The 15,369-nt window shown below is 34.3% G+C and overlaps 1 protein-coding gene across 11 annotated transcripts in view; it reads right to left on the reverse strand.

Moving 5' to 3' along the window:
• SASS6 (SAS-6 centriolar assembly protein) overlaps positions 1-15,369 on the reverse strand; it is a 49,145-nt gene that overhangs the window by 25,452 nt on the left and 8,324 nt on the right. For 7 of the 11 annotated variants that reach the window (XM_017945077.3, XM_003892256.5, XM_031651154.1 and 4 more), the window contains 10 exons: positions 14,080-14,159; positions 13,278-13,382; positions 12,254-12,425; positions 11,581-11,646; positions 10,198-10,317; positions 3,969-4,160; positions 1,487-1,681; positions 1,305-1,394; positions 1,051-1,230; positions 604-685 (listed from right to left, as the gene is read on the reverse strand). In XM_017945077.3, the coding sequence (XP_017800566.2) occupies positions 604-685; positions 1,051-1,230; positions 1,305-1,394; positions 1,487-1,681; positions 3,969-4,160; positions 10,198-10,317; positions 11,581-11,646; positions 12,254-12,425; positions 13,278-13,382; positions 14,080-14,159 (1,282 nt within the window). Of the gene's footprint in view, positions 1-603; positions 686-1,050; positions 1,231-1,304; positions 1,395-1,486; positions 1,682-3,968; positions 4,161-10,197; positions 10,318-11,580; positions 11,647-12,253; positions 12,426-13,277; positions 13,383-14,079; positions 14,160-14,764; positions 15,368-15,369 lie in introns of those variants that run through there. The other 4 variants (XM_017945106.2, XM_021921196.1, XM_021921198.2 and 1 more) reach the window with 3 other exon arrangements.

Consider the following 15,369-nt stretch of genomic DNA (forward strand, 5'->3'; position numbering starts at 1 on the left):
TAATGAAGAATTTAAACAATAAATTACAGTCAACATTTTAAACAGTTTTAATTGTGGGTTACTGACATATGGGATATGGTTTTCTTTATAAAGATGATTAACTCTTTTACTGGGCAGACGATATAAATTTATAGAAAAGGCATTAAGACACATATTTAAAGCAGAAATTACTTATATATTGGACAATGTCTAGATTTATAATACCTACACTTTTATGAATTCAAATAAAATTTTCAGGTTAAGAATAAAACTATAGCCAAGCATGATGGCTAACACCTGTAAACCTAAACACAGCAATCTGGGAGGCCAAGGCGGGTGGATCACTTGAGCTCAGGAGTTTGAGACCAGCCTGGGCAACGTGATAAAACCTTGTCTCTACAAAAAAAACCCCACAAAATTAGCTGAGTATGGTGCTGCACACCTTAGCCCCAGCTACTTGGGGGGCTGAGGTGGGAGGATAACTTGAACCAAAGTGGTGGAGACTGCAGTGAGCTGAGATCATGCCACTGCACTCCAGCCTGGGTGACAGAGTGAGACTGTGTCTCAAAAAAATAAAAGAATAAAACTACAAACCTAATTTATGTTAACATGTAACATACTTACACTTTTCATTATTTTTTAGAAGTTGTTTGCTTTCTTCAAGTTTTTTAACTGTAGCTTCTAATTGTTCTTGTAATTTGCATACCTGAAATATATCAATCATCACAATAAGTCAAGCAAAACAAAGGTTAAATAAAAACTGAAGAATGTATTATTAACTAAATAAATGGTTACCACTAATATTATTAAATGAGCATAAAGGAATTAGCTCAATTATGTAATAAAATATTTACGTGTGTATACAAACACAGACATATATGAGCAATCAAGGTATCTGAATCATAACTAACTTTCCAAACTGAAACAAGTTATTAACATCTACTGAATCTAGTCATGTTCTTTTGTTGAAAAAAAAGGCCAAAGCCATTTGTTAATGTAACAAAGCATAAATTTTAAAAATAAATGAGGAAAAAATACAGTTACAACACAAAAATTTAAAATATTAACTACCTCTTGCTCTTTAATTCGAAGAGACTGTTCAACATCTTGTAATTCCTTTTGTTCCTTTTGTAATTTTTCCTCCTTCTCAGCCAGGAGTTTTTCTTGCTGAATAGTAACTGTATTCTTCAATTTCAACTTACCCATTAAAGTTTTCAGATCCCCCTGTAACTTCTTGATAATTTCATTTGCCTATAAAAGAACTTCATATGTATATTTCTATGTAATCCAATGAAATATTATTCTATAAAATCTTTAAAACAAACCTTTAGAAGTTCTGCAGATAATGATTTTATTGTAGCTTCAAGCTTTCCTAGTTGTACTTGATTTTTCTCACCATTTTCTTCTAAAACCACCTGATATATTTTTTAAAAACATGAATAATTAGGGCATTTGTGTTTACTTATAAATGTGATCATAAATTTCTGAGAAAAATTTAAAAGTAGACCTTTTGTTCCTGGATTGTATCAAATGCTTCTTTTGTTCTTAAAACAAGCTGGTCCTTATCCTTGATTTCCTGTTCTAAAACTGCCACTTTTGTTTGTAGCTGATTAATATGCTTTTCTTTCTCGTGGCATTCAGCATCTAGTGTAGAATTCTCTCTTCGCAAAGAGAGGACTTCTTGCTTAGTCCGCTGCAGCTCCTAGAATGGAAAAAGAAAGAAATTATGCATTATGAAAAAGGGAAGTTGCCTTATCGGGTTATTTATAATTAAGATGTCTAACATATTAAAAAAAAGTCTTTAATAATTTTAAAGTTTTAGTACAGATTTTTTTTAAAAACATGAATGTCTTTCTAATGGTATAGTAGCACATATCTGGAATATAATTGTAAAATATTCTACTATCTGATTCAATCAGATCAAGGGAAAATAAAATAATTCTACTTTATGAATAAATTACAGTAACTTTAAAACTTTTAACAATAATTTTCTGATGTCTCCACAACTGATTCCGAGGGTAACCAAGGGTGAGAGCCACAATCTAGAATTAACATTTTTCTTTGTTGTTTACATGTACAGATTGTTTTTTAAAGGCTGATACTCTCCAGTTTATAATCTACCTTCTTCACGTATTACAAATATCTTTCCATGTCAATAAATGTTAACATTTCCAGATCTCTCTGTTCACTCTTTCAAGCAAAATAAACTACAATTGTTCATTAAAAATAGATTTTTAAAAAATCTACAACAGATCTCTTCCCAATCAGCTAATATTAACCCAAAGGCTGCTGGTATACGAAGTCCAGGATATAGTATTCCTAGATAGTTTTAGTTCTCAACAAAAGTTTCCAAAAATAATTATATGGTATTGTGACTACAGTGGTTTTAGGAGTACAAACTTTAGTTTCAAACAAAATTCAAATCCTGGCTCTTCTACTGTGTGATCTTGGTAATTACTGAAACTCCCTAAATTAAATCTCAGTTCCCTCATTTGTAAAACAGAAATAACAAATACTTAATAAATTATTTCATTTAACCTTCATAAAAATTCTTATGTAAAATGCCTAGCATTTTGGTTGGCACACAGTAAAACTCAATAAATGGTAGCAATTGTTATTTTTAGGGCACTACTGCCTAAAAATTCTAACTTAAAACAGATAACTGAATACTCAGCGGTTAAAAAAAAAAAAGATCCAAGAACTAACAATTTGCAAGTCTTATTAAAATCCTGGAGGAAATATTTTTATTAGATCATATAAAAATCAACATAATGAGGTTCTGTTTATATAATGACCAGTTCCAGGGCTGAGAATGATGAAATCAGAGCATTACACTGAAGCATTTAGACTACCAACGTACCATGAAGTTTCCAGTGCTTTACAACCAGTGTGAAGAGTGTATGCAGGAAAAACTGAAGACATCTATTGTTGGGGCAAAACAATATGAGGATCTGAACACAAAATTGGTAAAGCTTTAGAGCTTCTAAGCATGAGACTGGTAAAATAGAGTTTGAAGTCCTGTGAGCTAGAATTAACACTGGTAACTTTGGTATTTACATATAGACAAAAAAAACTACATATATTTTCTAATAATTCATATGACAATAACGTATAATGCTACAAAGAAGCCTGTAATCAATGCCAAAGCAACAACAAATGTGGCACTATAGCAAGATTTAAAAAATTTCTGTGGGGCTTAATACCTAGGTGATGAGTTGATAGGTGCAGCAAACCACCATGGCACATGTTTACCTATGCAACTAACCTGCACATTCTGTACATGTATCCCGGACCTTAAATAAAATAAATAAAATAAAAAATGAAAATTTCTCTGTTGCCTGAAAGAACAAGGTAGCACTAAAGACAGGCAAATAATAGATGAGTTCTAATCCTTGTTCTTCCACTCATTGGCTATGTGACCTTAGGCAACTTATTTAACCTTTCTGTACCTTAGTTTCATCATCTGTAAAATGGGGCTAATAATAGTTCTTAAAGAATTGTTATAACAATAAAATGAGTTAATATACGTAAAGCACTTCAAACAGTACCTAACACAGAGAATGCTCAGTAAGGATTAACTATTATCTTTACCATTACCATTATTACTAGACACTGAATTTCATATAATTGTTTATGTTAAGTAGGCTGAGGAAAAAAAAAACCCAGTCCTGTCAACACAGTACCCTATGAAATATAGGTGCTGTGTTACTATTAAAAATACATTAATAAATCTGACAGCTGTGCCAGTAATCTGCTCTCAAGACCCTAACTAAAAATATTCAAGTTTACCTCAGTTCTGTTATGAATTAGGCTTTTTATCAAATTTCAAATTCTCAATTTTCTTCGCACTGCCTGAATGGATTACCCTAACACCACAAGAGAACTCTACAGAGCATCCAGAGGAACACCACCCACACAAGTAACCACATTAAAATAACCAATCAAAACGTTCTTTTAAACTGGGGGAGAAAAAAACCAATATTCAATACCTCTTCAACACCAGAAAGTTTTGCTTTAAGTTCTCTAATAGTGGAGTCTCCTTTATATTTTCTTTCAGTTAAGTCTTTATTAGCTGCTTCTAACTCAGACAGTCTGTTTTGTAGCTGGTGGATATTTTGTTGATGGAGGATTTCTAAATCTTTTTTCTGTTGTTCATGCTGCCGTTGATATTGAACCTGTGCCTATTATATAATAAAAATACAGTACCAAAATTCAAAGAAAAAAATCAGAAATACAAATACAGAAAGATTTGAACAAAAAATTGTAATTTATTTTTTATTTTTGTAAAATGAGCAAGGTTGGTTCATTAGTCCAAGTCATCTTTACCAACAATAAAATTTGAACATGGTTATAACAGTGCAATATCTACTGCCTGTCTGAATCCTATCACAAACCTATCTTAGTACCATTTTTGTTAACGAACACTATAAAATCCTAAATATCTTTGGAAAATAAAGCATATTTTTGTGGTTATCAAAGTTATACATGCTCTTAAGGGCAAAAAGGAAACACAACCCATAATCACATCCAGAAATCACTCCTAATATTTAGGAGTACTCTCTTCCAATCATTTATATACTTATATTGACATCCACATAAACACACAATACACATATTAAATTTAATGAATATCAAGCTATTTATACAATTTAATCACACTTTATTCCCTTAGCATTTGCACCTTCTCACATCATTAAAAAATTCTTTGTAAAGTCTTTAATAGCTACACAACATTCCATCCATGGCTACTCCATAATTCATTTAACTTCTGCCCTATTATGGACATTTAGTTTCCAATTTTTCACAATTATAAATAAAATAATGATTGATTTTTTTGTACAGGCATACATCTAAAATTCAGATTATTTATGATCAATTATAGAATAAAGAATATAAACAAATATAAAGCTTGATATAAGTTCCAAAACTGTATCCCAGAGAAGTTATACCCATTCAAAATTCTTAGCACTAGTACAGGGGAGTCTCTCTCTCTCATAAAATACCTTAGGAATTTTTACATTACTACTTCAGGAATTTCCTCATTTTTAGAAAGCTGAAAAAGAGAGGAGAAGGAGCAAAGAGAGATAAAATAGGAAGAAGTCCATATAAAATTGAAAATGCAATCTTGGAAGAAAACATTGAAGAAGCAATCAAGAAAAATCAGAGCAAACTGGTAAAGATGCTAACTGTAACTGTCTAAGAAAGTAATCAAAGACACTAAAGACAATAGAGGCCAAAAGCAATGAAAATAAAGAACAGGTTTTTACTCCAGTGAACATCAGAACCTTGGAGATTTTTGTTTAAAAAAAAAAGTGTGAGAACTAGGATTATAAAGTTTACATTTTCTACTTTGTTCACTTCTGAATCATTTCAATATTTTTAGAAAGAAAATACACTAAAAAATTTCCATTCTCGGCCAGGCACGGTGGCTCAAGCCTGTAATCCCAGCACTTTGGAAGGCCAAGACGGGCAGATCATGAGGTCAGGCGATCGAGACTATCCTGGCTAATACGGTGAAACCCCGTCTCTAGTAAAAAATACAAAAAAACTAGCCGGGCGAGGTGGCGGGCGCCTGTAGTCCCAGCTACTCGGGAGGCTGAGGCAGGAGAATGGCGTAAACCCGGGAGACGGAGCTTGCAGGGAGCTGAGATCCGGCCACTGAACCAACGCGGGGAAAAAAAGGAAAAACCCAATCAAAAAAAAAAAAAAAAAAAAAAAAAAAAATTTCCATTCTGGAGGAAAAAAAATTATCATTGGAGGAACAGTTTCAGACTAATAAAGTCCAACAGAAAAGGAGAATTTGTAGAGGTGAAAGCAATATTTTTCAAATGAATATTCTATAGAGGCTTACATCAGAAAAGCACACAGTAGTTTTGGAAGAATATTACATGAGAAAAATGTTTTGGGAATGGAATTATAATGATATGAATGGGAAAACAAAAATTAATAAAACATTCTATGAAGTGAAGAAATATAGAAGTCAGAATTAAGAAAATAATATGAGAAATAGAAGGATGATGGGTGATTCTATATGTTGCTAGAACTTTCCTCACAGGAAAAATGCTTCTACAAAGAATTAGTGTAGAAACAAGATTACTCAGTATATTTTTTTAAATGGAGGTATAAAGAAAACATGAGAAATAAGTGCAAACATAAAGAAAAATTAAAAATGCAGGAATCAAATTTGCCTTTTTAAAATGCCGTAAAGATAACACAGATTTAATGTCCACTTGAATAGGTAAGTGACAAATATAGATAATACATTATTCCCTATAACATTTGTAGAAACCATCAGTAATAACAGAAGGCAGTTTACCTGCCTCGACAGATTTCTATATAGTCACAAAATTGGCCTAATTTGAGTAACAGCACCCTATGGCAGTGGTTATCAAAGTATGGTCCTCTGAACAGAATAATCAGTAACAGCTAAGAACCTATCAGGAAATCGAGTTCTTGGACTCCACCCCTGACTAACCATATCAAAGACTCTGGGGATGAAGCCCAGCAATCTGCATTCTAATGTACCCTTCAAATGATTCTCATGCACACTAAAGTTTTACATTATCTATTAGCAGGAAGAGAAGTGTTGACCTGGTTATAAAGTCCCAAAGGACTGCCTGACAATCCTATTAGAAAGTGCAATATAGAAATACAAACAAATCCTTCAGTCACTCTGGAGTTTTAAACAAATGCCCTCATGAAGAAAGTTTTAGATCTAACTTATTTCCATGGACAATAGACAAGGAGTACTCCAAAATGAGGGAGGGATAGAGTGGAGTAGAGGTTGAAAAACTACTTATTGGGCACTATGTTCACTATTTGGATGATGAGTTCAATAGAAGCCCAAACTCTAGCATTATGCAATATACCCAGAAACAAACTTGCACATGTACCCCTGAATCTAACAACAACATCAAGAAGAACAAGAGGAACACAACTTGCTTGAAAATCAAGCCAAAAAAAAAAAAAAAAGCTAGTAAACAGAAATTAGTGAAATGGGGGAGGCGGGAAACAGTGCAGAATTCATTAATGAAATGAACAACTGGTTCTTCGAAAACACTAAACAATAGAAAAACCATGTGGTCGCATTAAACAAAACAAACTAAGAACATAAGAGAAATAGTATGGAGATTTTAAAAATCACAAGACAATATGCACGACATTGTACTAATATATTTAAACACACAGATAGTAGCCACGTACAATGGCACACACCAGTAGACCCTGCTACTCTAGAGGAGCTGAGGCAGGAGGATTGCCTAAACCTAGGAGTCTGAGTCCAGCCTGGGCAACATAGCAATACCTCATCTTCAAAAAAATAATAATAATAAATTTTAAAAATAAAAACACATAGATGAAACACATGGCTTTTAAAGAAAATATAAATTAGCAAAACTCAAGAAAAAAGAGAAAATTTAAACAGACCAATAATCATGGAGAAAACTGGAAAAGAAAAAGATAAATGCTTCAACTAGGTGCGTGATCCAAATGGTGTTAAATGGCTAATTGTATCAGGCCCTCAAGGTACAGATTAATTCCCTGTTACTTCACTGTTTCAAAGAATAAAGAAAATTGAAAAATGTTCTTATTCATTTCATGAGGCTAGCATAATTCTAATACCATAGTCTATAACCCACAATTGCAATAAGCAAACTACGATGTGCAGGAAAAAGATAATCTCAGACCAAGGTCACTTATGAATATAAATACAAACATCCTGGGCCAGGCATGGTGGTTCACGCCAGTAATCCCAGCACTTCAGGAGGCCAAGGCGGATGGATCATTTGAGGCCCGGAGATAGAGACCAGCCTGATCAACATAGTGAGACTCCATCTCTTAAAAAAAAAAAAAAAAAAAAAGCTAGGCCTAGTGGCCTGTACCACTACTCCAAAGACTGAGGTGGGAGGATTGCTTGACACCCGAAGGTTCAGGATGCAGTGAGCTGTGACCGCACCTCACTGCACTCCAGCCTGGGCAACAGAGCAAGACTCTGTCTCTAAAAACAAATAAATAAAAATACAAAAATCCCAAGTTAAATAATAGCAAACTGATACAATAGTTTATTAAAAATCACTATGACTATGTAAGTATTATTCTAAGAATGCGAAGATGATTCCACCTTTGGAAACCTATTGTTATAATTTATAACACTATTAAAGGGGAAAAACGACACAATTATTTGGTTAGATCCCAAAACTCATTTTATCTGACTTAGCGCTCTTTGAATTAAAATTCTTAGGTAGCAAGTAAGAAAAGAAAACCCTCTCTCTCAAATGCAAAGCAAACATCATATTTAATGGTGAGATATTTTAGTTATTTACCAAAAAAGACTGGAACAAGATGAAAATTTCACTATTAATTCAGTACTTTTCTGTACAAGAAAAAAAAGGACACTAATCATAGGAAGAGAAAAATTACTATTTTTTATAGTTTATATATCTACCTGGAAAACATAAGATAATCAATTTCAAAACTCTTAGAAACACTATGTAAATTCAGTAAGGTGGTTGGATATGACATTAATATACACTACTGATAAATAATTACAAATTTAACCACAGTGGTATTGGTAGGGAGTGGATGGTCTCATTTATGCAGTAAAAATCTGTAAAGTCCCTAGACAAAAACATTGTTTAACAAGGCTGCAAAAGAAAAAGAGAAAAGAGAAAAAGGGAGAGAGATAAAGAGTAAAAAAGTCTGTTTTCAACAAATAAGACCTTAATAAATGAAGAGCTATATCTCTCCACTGAACGAGAAAATGAGATTAGTTCTTAACAACAGTCCAAAGACAAGCCCAAGTACATAAAGAAATTTAGTATGTGATAAAGGTAGTACCGGGCACAGTGGCTCATGCCAGTAATCTCAGCACTTTGGGAAGCCGAGGAAGGAGGATCACTTGAGGCCAGGAGTTCAAGACCAGCCTGGGCAACATAGTGAAACCCCATCTCTACAAAAAAAATTTTTAAATCAGCCAGTGTGGTGACACATGCCTGTAGTCCCAGCTACTCGGGAGGCTGAGGCAGGAGAACGGCGTGAACCCAGGAGGTGGAGCTTGCAGTGAGCCAAGATCGCACCACTGCGCTCCAGCCTGGGAGAGAGCGTGGGACTCCATCTCAAAAAGAATAAATAAAAATAAAAAATAAAAATGCTTATCTTCACAAAAAACATAAGAAATATAAACTAAAACTAGTACTACCTTAAGATCAGGTGGCAAATATTAAGAATTAAGAAGGCAGCAGGGCACAGTGGCTCATGCCTATAATCCCAGCACTTTGGAAGGCCGAGGTGGGTAGATCATGTAATGTTGGGAGTTCAAGACCAGCCTGACAAACATGGAGAAACCCCATCTCTACTAAAAATACAAAATTAGCTGGGCGTGGTGGCACATGCCTGTAATCCCAGCTACTCGGGAGGCTGAGGCAGGAGAATCGCTTGAACCCAGGAGGCGGAGGTTGCAGTGAGTCGAGATTGTGCCATTGCACTCCAGCCTGGGCAACAAAAGCAAAACTCCGTCTCAAAAAAAAAAAAAAAAAAAGAATTAAGAAGGTTCAAAACAATGTCAAGAATATGGGGAAATAAGTATCCTTATACACTACCTTATCTTTGGGATTTCATTTGGTTTAACCTTTTTGGGTGGCAAATTTGCAGTGTCCATCAGTATTTTATACAGGTATGTTGCAGTTTCACTTCTAGAAACTAAGAGTGCTTGTTGCAGTATTGCTTAAAATAACCAAAATTTTGAAGCATTTAAATGACCACCATTCGGGTAAGTAGTTAAATAATTTAAGTTAACCCAAAATGAATACTCTGCAGTCACTAAAAAGGAATATCTTAACTGATATAGAATGGTATCATATTAAGTGAAGAAAAAGTTACAATCAATATATCCAACAAGACCCCATTAGCATAGAACAAAACCAAAAACCCATAAATGGGCACATATATAAACAACATAATTTACAGTTATACGTTTATAAGCAAATATTTATAAATTGCATATTATTTACATATACATAGAGAAAAGTCTAAAAAAAATACATCAAAATGTTTATAGATTATCTCTGGGTACTAAGACTTTGAAAGATAGAACTTTTATTTTCATTTTATATACTTCTGCAATGTTTGGAAAATTTAAAGCAAGCATTTATTACTTTAAAAATTAACAAAATGACCAACAGCAATAAAAGGTATTTTTTCAGTTTCCTTTAATGTTCTTACCTGCAACGCTTTTTCCTTTTCATTTGTCAGTTCCTGAGAATGCTTGTTTGTCAAGGCTGCTGTATGTGATGCCCATTCATTCCGTAACTTATCTAATTCTTGTTTTTTTTCTGCTAATGTCTACATTAGAGTTTAACACAAAACATTAAGATAGTCTCCTTAATATGTAATACTTCTGATTAGAATATACCAATATTTACAAGGATATTAAAGAAAACAAAATTATAGCTTTTCAGGACATGTTCAAAGCCTTTTTCTACACAAAATTTTTTAATTTTAGGAAATCAACATCAGAATAAAAACAATCTTAGACCCAAAATGGCCCACAGGTCAAGATAAACTATCTTTTAATTAAAGCTTTTAATTAAATCTGGCTCTTTACCACCCAATAAAGAGGGGTAGGGGGAAGCAAGTTGATTACAAGGAACAGTTCACTTACATATAAAACCCAGTAACATGGCCCTGTGGGCCACATTGTGCAGGGATATTTTCTGCATGAGGCCATGCAGATTATCAGATACCGATATGGTTAGGATGTCTGTCCCCTCCAAGTCTCATGTTCAAACGTAATCCCCAACAGTAGAGGCAGGGCCTGTGGAAGGTGATTGGATCATAGGAACAGTCCCTCATGAATGGTTCAGTACCATTCCCTTGGTGGTAAGTGAGTTGTCACCCTGTTAGTTCATACGAGATCTGGTTGTTCAAAAGCATGTGGTACTTCCTTCCTCCCACTCTCACCATGTGACACACCTGCTCCTCTTTGCCTTCAGCCATGACTGTAAACTTCCTCAGGCCCCCATTAGAAGCCAAGCAGATGTTGGTGCCATGCTTGTACAGCCTACAGAACTATGAGCCAATTAAATTTATTTTCTTTATAAATTACCCAGCTTCAGATAGTTCTTTAAACCAAAGCAAGAACAAGCTAAAACAGAAACTCTTGGCCTTCAATTTCATGGACTAGGGCAGAAATATTGTAGCTATGACTAAAATGATGCTAACCCTGTCAGAGGAATTAATTCTATACACAGCAAAGACAGGGAAAGGTTTAGAGCATAGGAACTGAAAAGTCATTTAGGCCAGAGGAATGAGGCGATAAGTGGCGAGCGGAGAACCAATATGTTACAGAAATATACACATCTTATTTAATGAAGACTCGAGGGAACATATCGGGGATACAGAAATGTTTGTGTGAAGTCAAGTATGTACAAGAGAAAGTATCAGATTAAGATAATTAAGTGGTAGCTGAAGGGTGGCAAAGAGGAGAGGAAATTCAAGGGAAGCATGATTTGAAAGAAAATACATAAAAGCTTGGAACTGAGTCAAGGAAGCAATTCAGCGCCAATATCTGGATGACTTACAAAGACAAAGTGAAATTCGAATTACCTTTTGTGTAAAGTCCAGTTGCCTAGTAGCATCATCTAGTGATTGCATCAATGATAATTTTTCTTCCTATTCATAAAAATAACAAAATTACACAGTTTACAATGTAATCATCTATAGCCATGCTACTCAAAGTATAGCATCAGCATCATCCTGGAAGCCTGTTAGAAATGCAGATTCTTAGGCTCCATCTCAGACCTAAATCATTTTAATAAGATCCCCAGATAATTTAAAGTTTGAGATGCACTGATCTATAGTATTTGACTAGAAAGATTCTAAAACTCAAGCAGCATCCCTATGTTGTTTCCTTGTGCCATATAGCACTTTGTAATTGTCAAGACATTTCCACATATCTTATCTCATTTAAGATTGGCTACGTAGGGTAGCTATTTCCAAACACGTCCACCAGCTGATGAAACCATGACAGAAGAGTTTAAGTGACCTGTCCAAAATCACACATGATTGGTAAAAACCCTGGGACCTAAGCTTCTCAATTCCTGGTCCAGATCCATCCCCACTATACCCTGACTAAATAAAAAACAGTAAAATAAATTCATTATATATCATAAAACTTTATTCAGAAAGCAAAAATTTATGGCACCGTATCTCTTCAACAATTTATCAAAGACCATTGATACTTATTTTGTTAAAACAATAACTTAAATTTAAATCTTACCTTGCTACATTTTAAACAGCCTGCTAGAAATTTCTTTATCTCCACATCATTTCCAGGTAAAAGTTTTAGTGAGAGGTGAGTAAGATGCTTAAAAGGATTTGTCTCTACCACATTTAAAAATGCGGGTGAGTTATCCAAAATAGCTGCTGGAGAAACTAACTGTAGCAAAAATCTGTGAAAAGAAAATGTTACATTATAACACACTTAGGAGATAGTGAAAATCTCTCACTGAATCAGAAGCTTCTCTACTTAGAAAGCTCAGGAAAGGGAGCACATTGAAATAATAGGGGCCAATATGAAAGGACTCCCAATCGTAAAAGATAAGATAAATTGGGCAAAAAAAAGATTGACTGAAACATAGTGACTATATAAAAGTCCATGAGTTCATGAGAAACAAATGAGAGAGAAAGCAAAAACTAAAAACAAAAATTCACTGAGTGCCAGAAAAGTAGACTACCAGCTCTTTACTCTAAAAAATTGACAATTTAAATGCAAGAATTAAGCATTTATCCTTTATGAATTTTCTGAGTAATCAAATAGCCCTAATTGCTGAGGAAAAGTTCTTTATAGAATAATTATACTTAATATAGAAAAAATGATAGAAAAGCATCATTTTGTTCTTCCTAATGAAATAACTGATTCAACAACAATCGTCAACTGATAAAGCCAATAAGTAAAAGGTTGATGGTGAACTTTACAATAAAGGAATCAGGCATTAGCACCATACACACATACAATCTTAGTCTTCCCTTTTTCCAAGTTCATTATATAAAAAACAAATATTTGATGCTGCCAAATATTTCGGATAACTTTAGTGCCTCTGTCAAGACATGAAAATTAAGAAATATTTCTGATTTTAATCAAGATGCCTTAAAATCTGAGATTTAATGGAGGCCTAACCCCAGTTCTGAAAATAAACAGGGATATTCATAATAAATGGAAAAGATTTTGCCATCAACTTGTGTTTCAAAGAAGAGTCTGTCTTGAATTAAATTTAATAATGTAGTGTTCTCATGCAACTTACCTTGGAATTTCTTTGGCATGTTCTTGAGTACATTGCTGAAGGAGATCTATAAATTTTTGTGGGAAAGCTAAGAAGTCTACCAGAAGACCTTGCTGGAATTTTAAACTATACAGAAGAAAGGAAAAGAAATTTTTAAAAAATTTAATTACTTCGTTTTGGTTTTTGAGACAGAGTCTCGCTCTGTCACCCAGGCTGGAGTGAAGTGGTGCAATCTTGGCTCACTGCAACCTCTGCCTCCCAGGTTCAAGAGATTCTCCTGCCTTAGCCTCCCGAGTAGCTGGGATTACAGGCATGTGCCACCACACCTGGCTAATTTTTGTATTTTTAGTTAAGACAGGGTTTCACTATGTTGGTCAGACTAGTCTCGAACTCCTGACCTGATGATACGCCCTCTTTGGCCACCTAAAGTGCCAGGATTACAGGCGTGAGGCACCGCGCCCAGCCAATTACTATCTTTAATTATAATTAGCATCCTGAAGGATTCTTTTTTTTTATTTACTAATCTTTGTTATAATCAAGAACTACGCTAAGGAACTCTGATTTTCACAGAATTTATTCAACGGGAAAAAAAATCAATAAATTCAGCAAAAGCTTCAAACTTCACAAGTGTTTTAAGCGGAATTCTAATAACCCACAAAATGTTTATTTTCCAAAACACCCTAAGTAAATATAGTACAAATAGCCCAATATTCCCAAAGTAACTAAATCTAACATGTAGGTATGTGTTTAAAGAGAACAGTACCAATAAAACTTAGAAACTTATTCTTTATTTAAATATAAGATCAGAAAAAAATTCAGTTACCTTTGAAAATCTTCCTCAGATATAACAAGGTTATATAAAAAAAATGGATCCGTGTCATCAGTCAGACGAATAACTAAGTCCTGAAAGAAAGTTTGTTGTTTTTAAATGTTTTTACTAGATCTGGCTTTTTGAGTAATTTCTTCCTTCTCAGAAGTAAAAAAAATCCAACAACATCAGTGTATCATAGTTATATTGCAGACAGCTTTGTTTTTTAGTGCTGCTGATTTTTTATTAGTCTTTACAGAGTTAGAATCTTAAATAGGGGTAGACATTCTGCTCTTCGAGAGCCACATGGAGGTGTGTAAAAGTTAAGTAGGTGCTAGGAGTTGAAAGTTTAGGAATATCCTATCAGAGGCTTGGGGAAATTTAGACCCAGTCCTTGCTACACCATAACATGATGACAAAAATTTTCTTTACCACTGAATTTTTATTAAAATTAAATTTTATTAAAATTAACCACATTCAATTTTATTAAAATTAACTGGTATAGCATTTCAAAAGTAGCAAATATATCAGCAGAACTGACAATAATCCACACTAGAAAAAAGAAAGCTTCTGTCTCTCAGAAGACAGGGGTATCAGGTAATACATTGCCAGGTTTCTTCCAAAGGGCCTATTCTCTCCTAAACCAGGTGGCCACTGACATGGAATCCCATCTGTTTTCAGTCTCAAATGAAGTAGGTACCTTTCATAAAGACCACTTTCCAGGTAGCTAAGTGTACATAGTGTGGCAGATCATCGTAACAGCTAGAGCTCACAAAAAGTACACCAAAATTATGTACCAGAGAACACTGGTGAAAGAAAAACAGCATTAGTTACAAGATGAGGTAAAACTAATAAAGAACTGGGCATTAAGGTTAATAGCACATTTGAAATAAAATCTCTACTCATAGCTACTAAAGAAATGCTAAGATCCTAGAAAAATCTAAACCACTTATGCACAAAGCTAGAAAATGAAGAAGTATAGCAGGCATGAGGAATAACATGTAAGAAGTATAATATATAATCTTCACCCTGGAAAACTAGTAATTTAGGCACCTGCTCTGCCTCAGAATGCCTTGTTCTTAAGTAGCTTCTATTTAAGTACTTCCTGAAATTCACCCAGGAGGCTACTTAAAAAACCAAAGGTAATACTAATACTACTAGGTCCCTGAACGTGTTCAGGGAAAGCTATGGCACACAGAAAACAGATGCTATAGTTCGTGGTTTTTTTTTGACACGGGGTCTCGCTCTGTCGCCCAGTCTGGGTTGCAGTGGCACTATCACAGGTCACTGCAGCCTCAACCTCCC

The sequence above is a fragment of the Papio anubis genome, chromosome 1 (genome assembly GCF_008728515.1).
Source record: "Papio anubis isolate 15944 chromosome 1, Panubis1.0, whole genome shotgun sequence".
Classification (NCBI taxonomy): domain Eukaryota; kingdom Metazoa; phylum Chordata; class Mammalia; order Primates; family Cercopithecidae; genus Papio; species Papio anubis.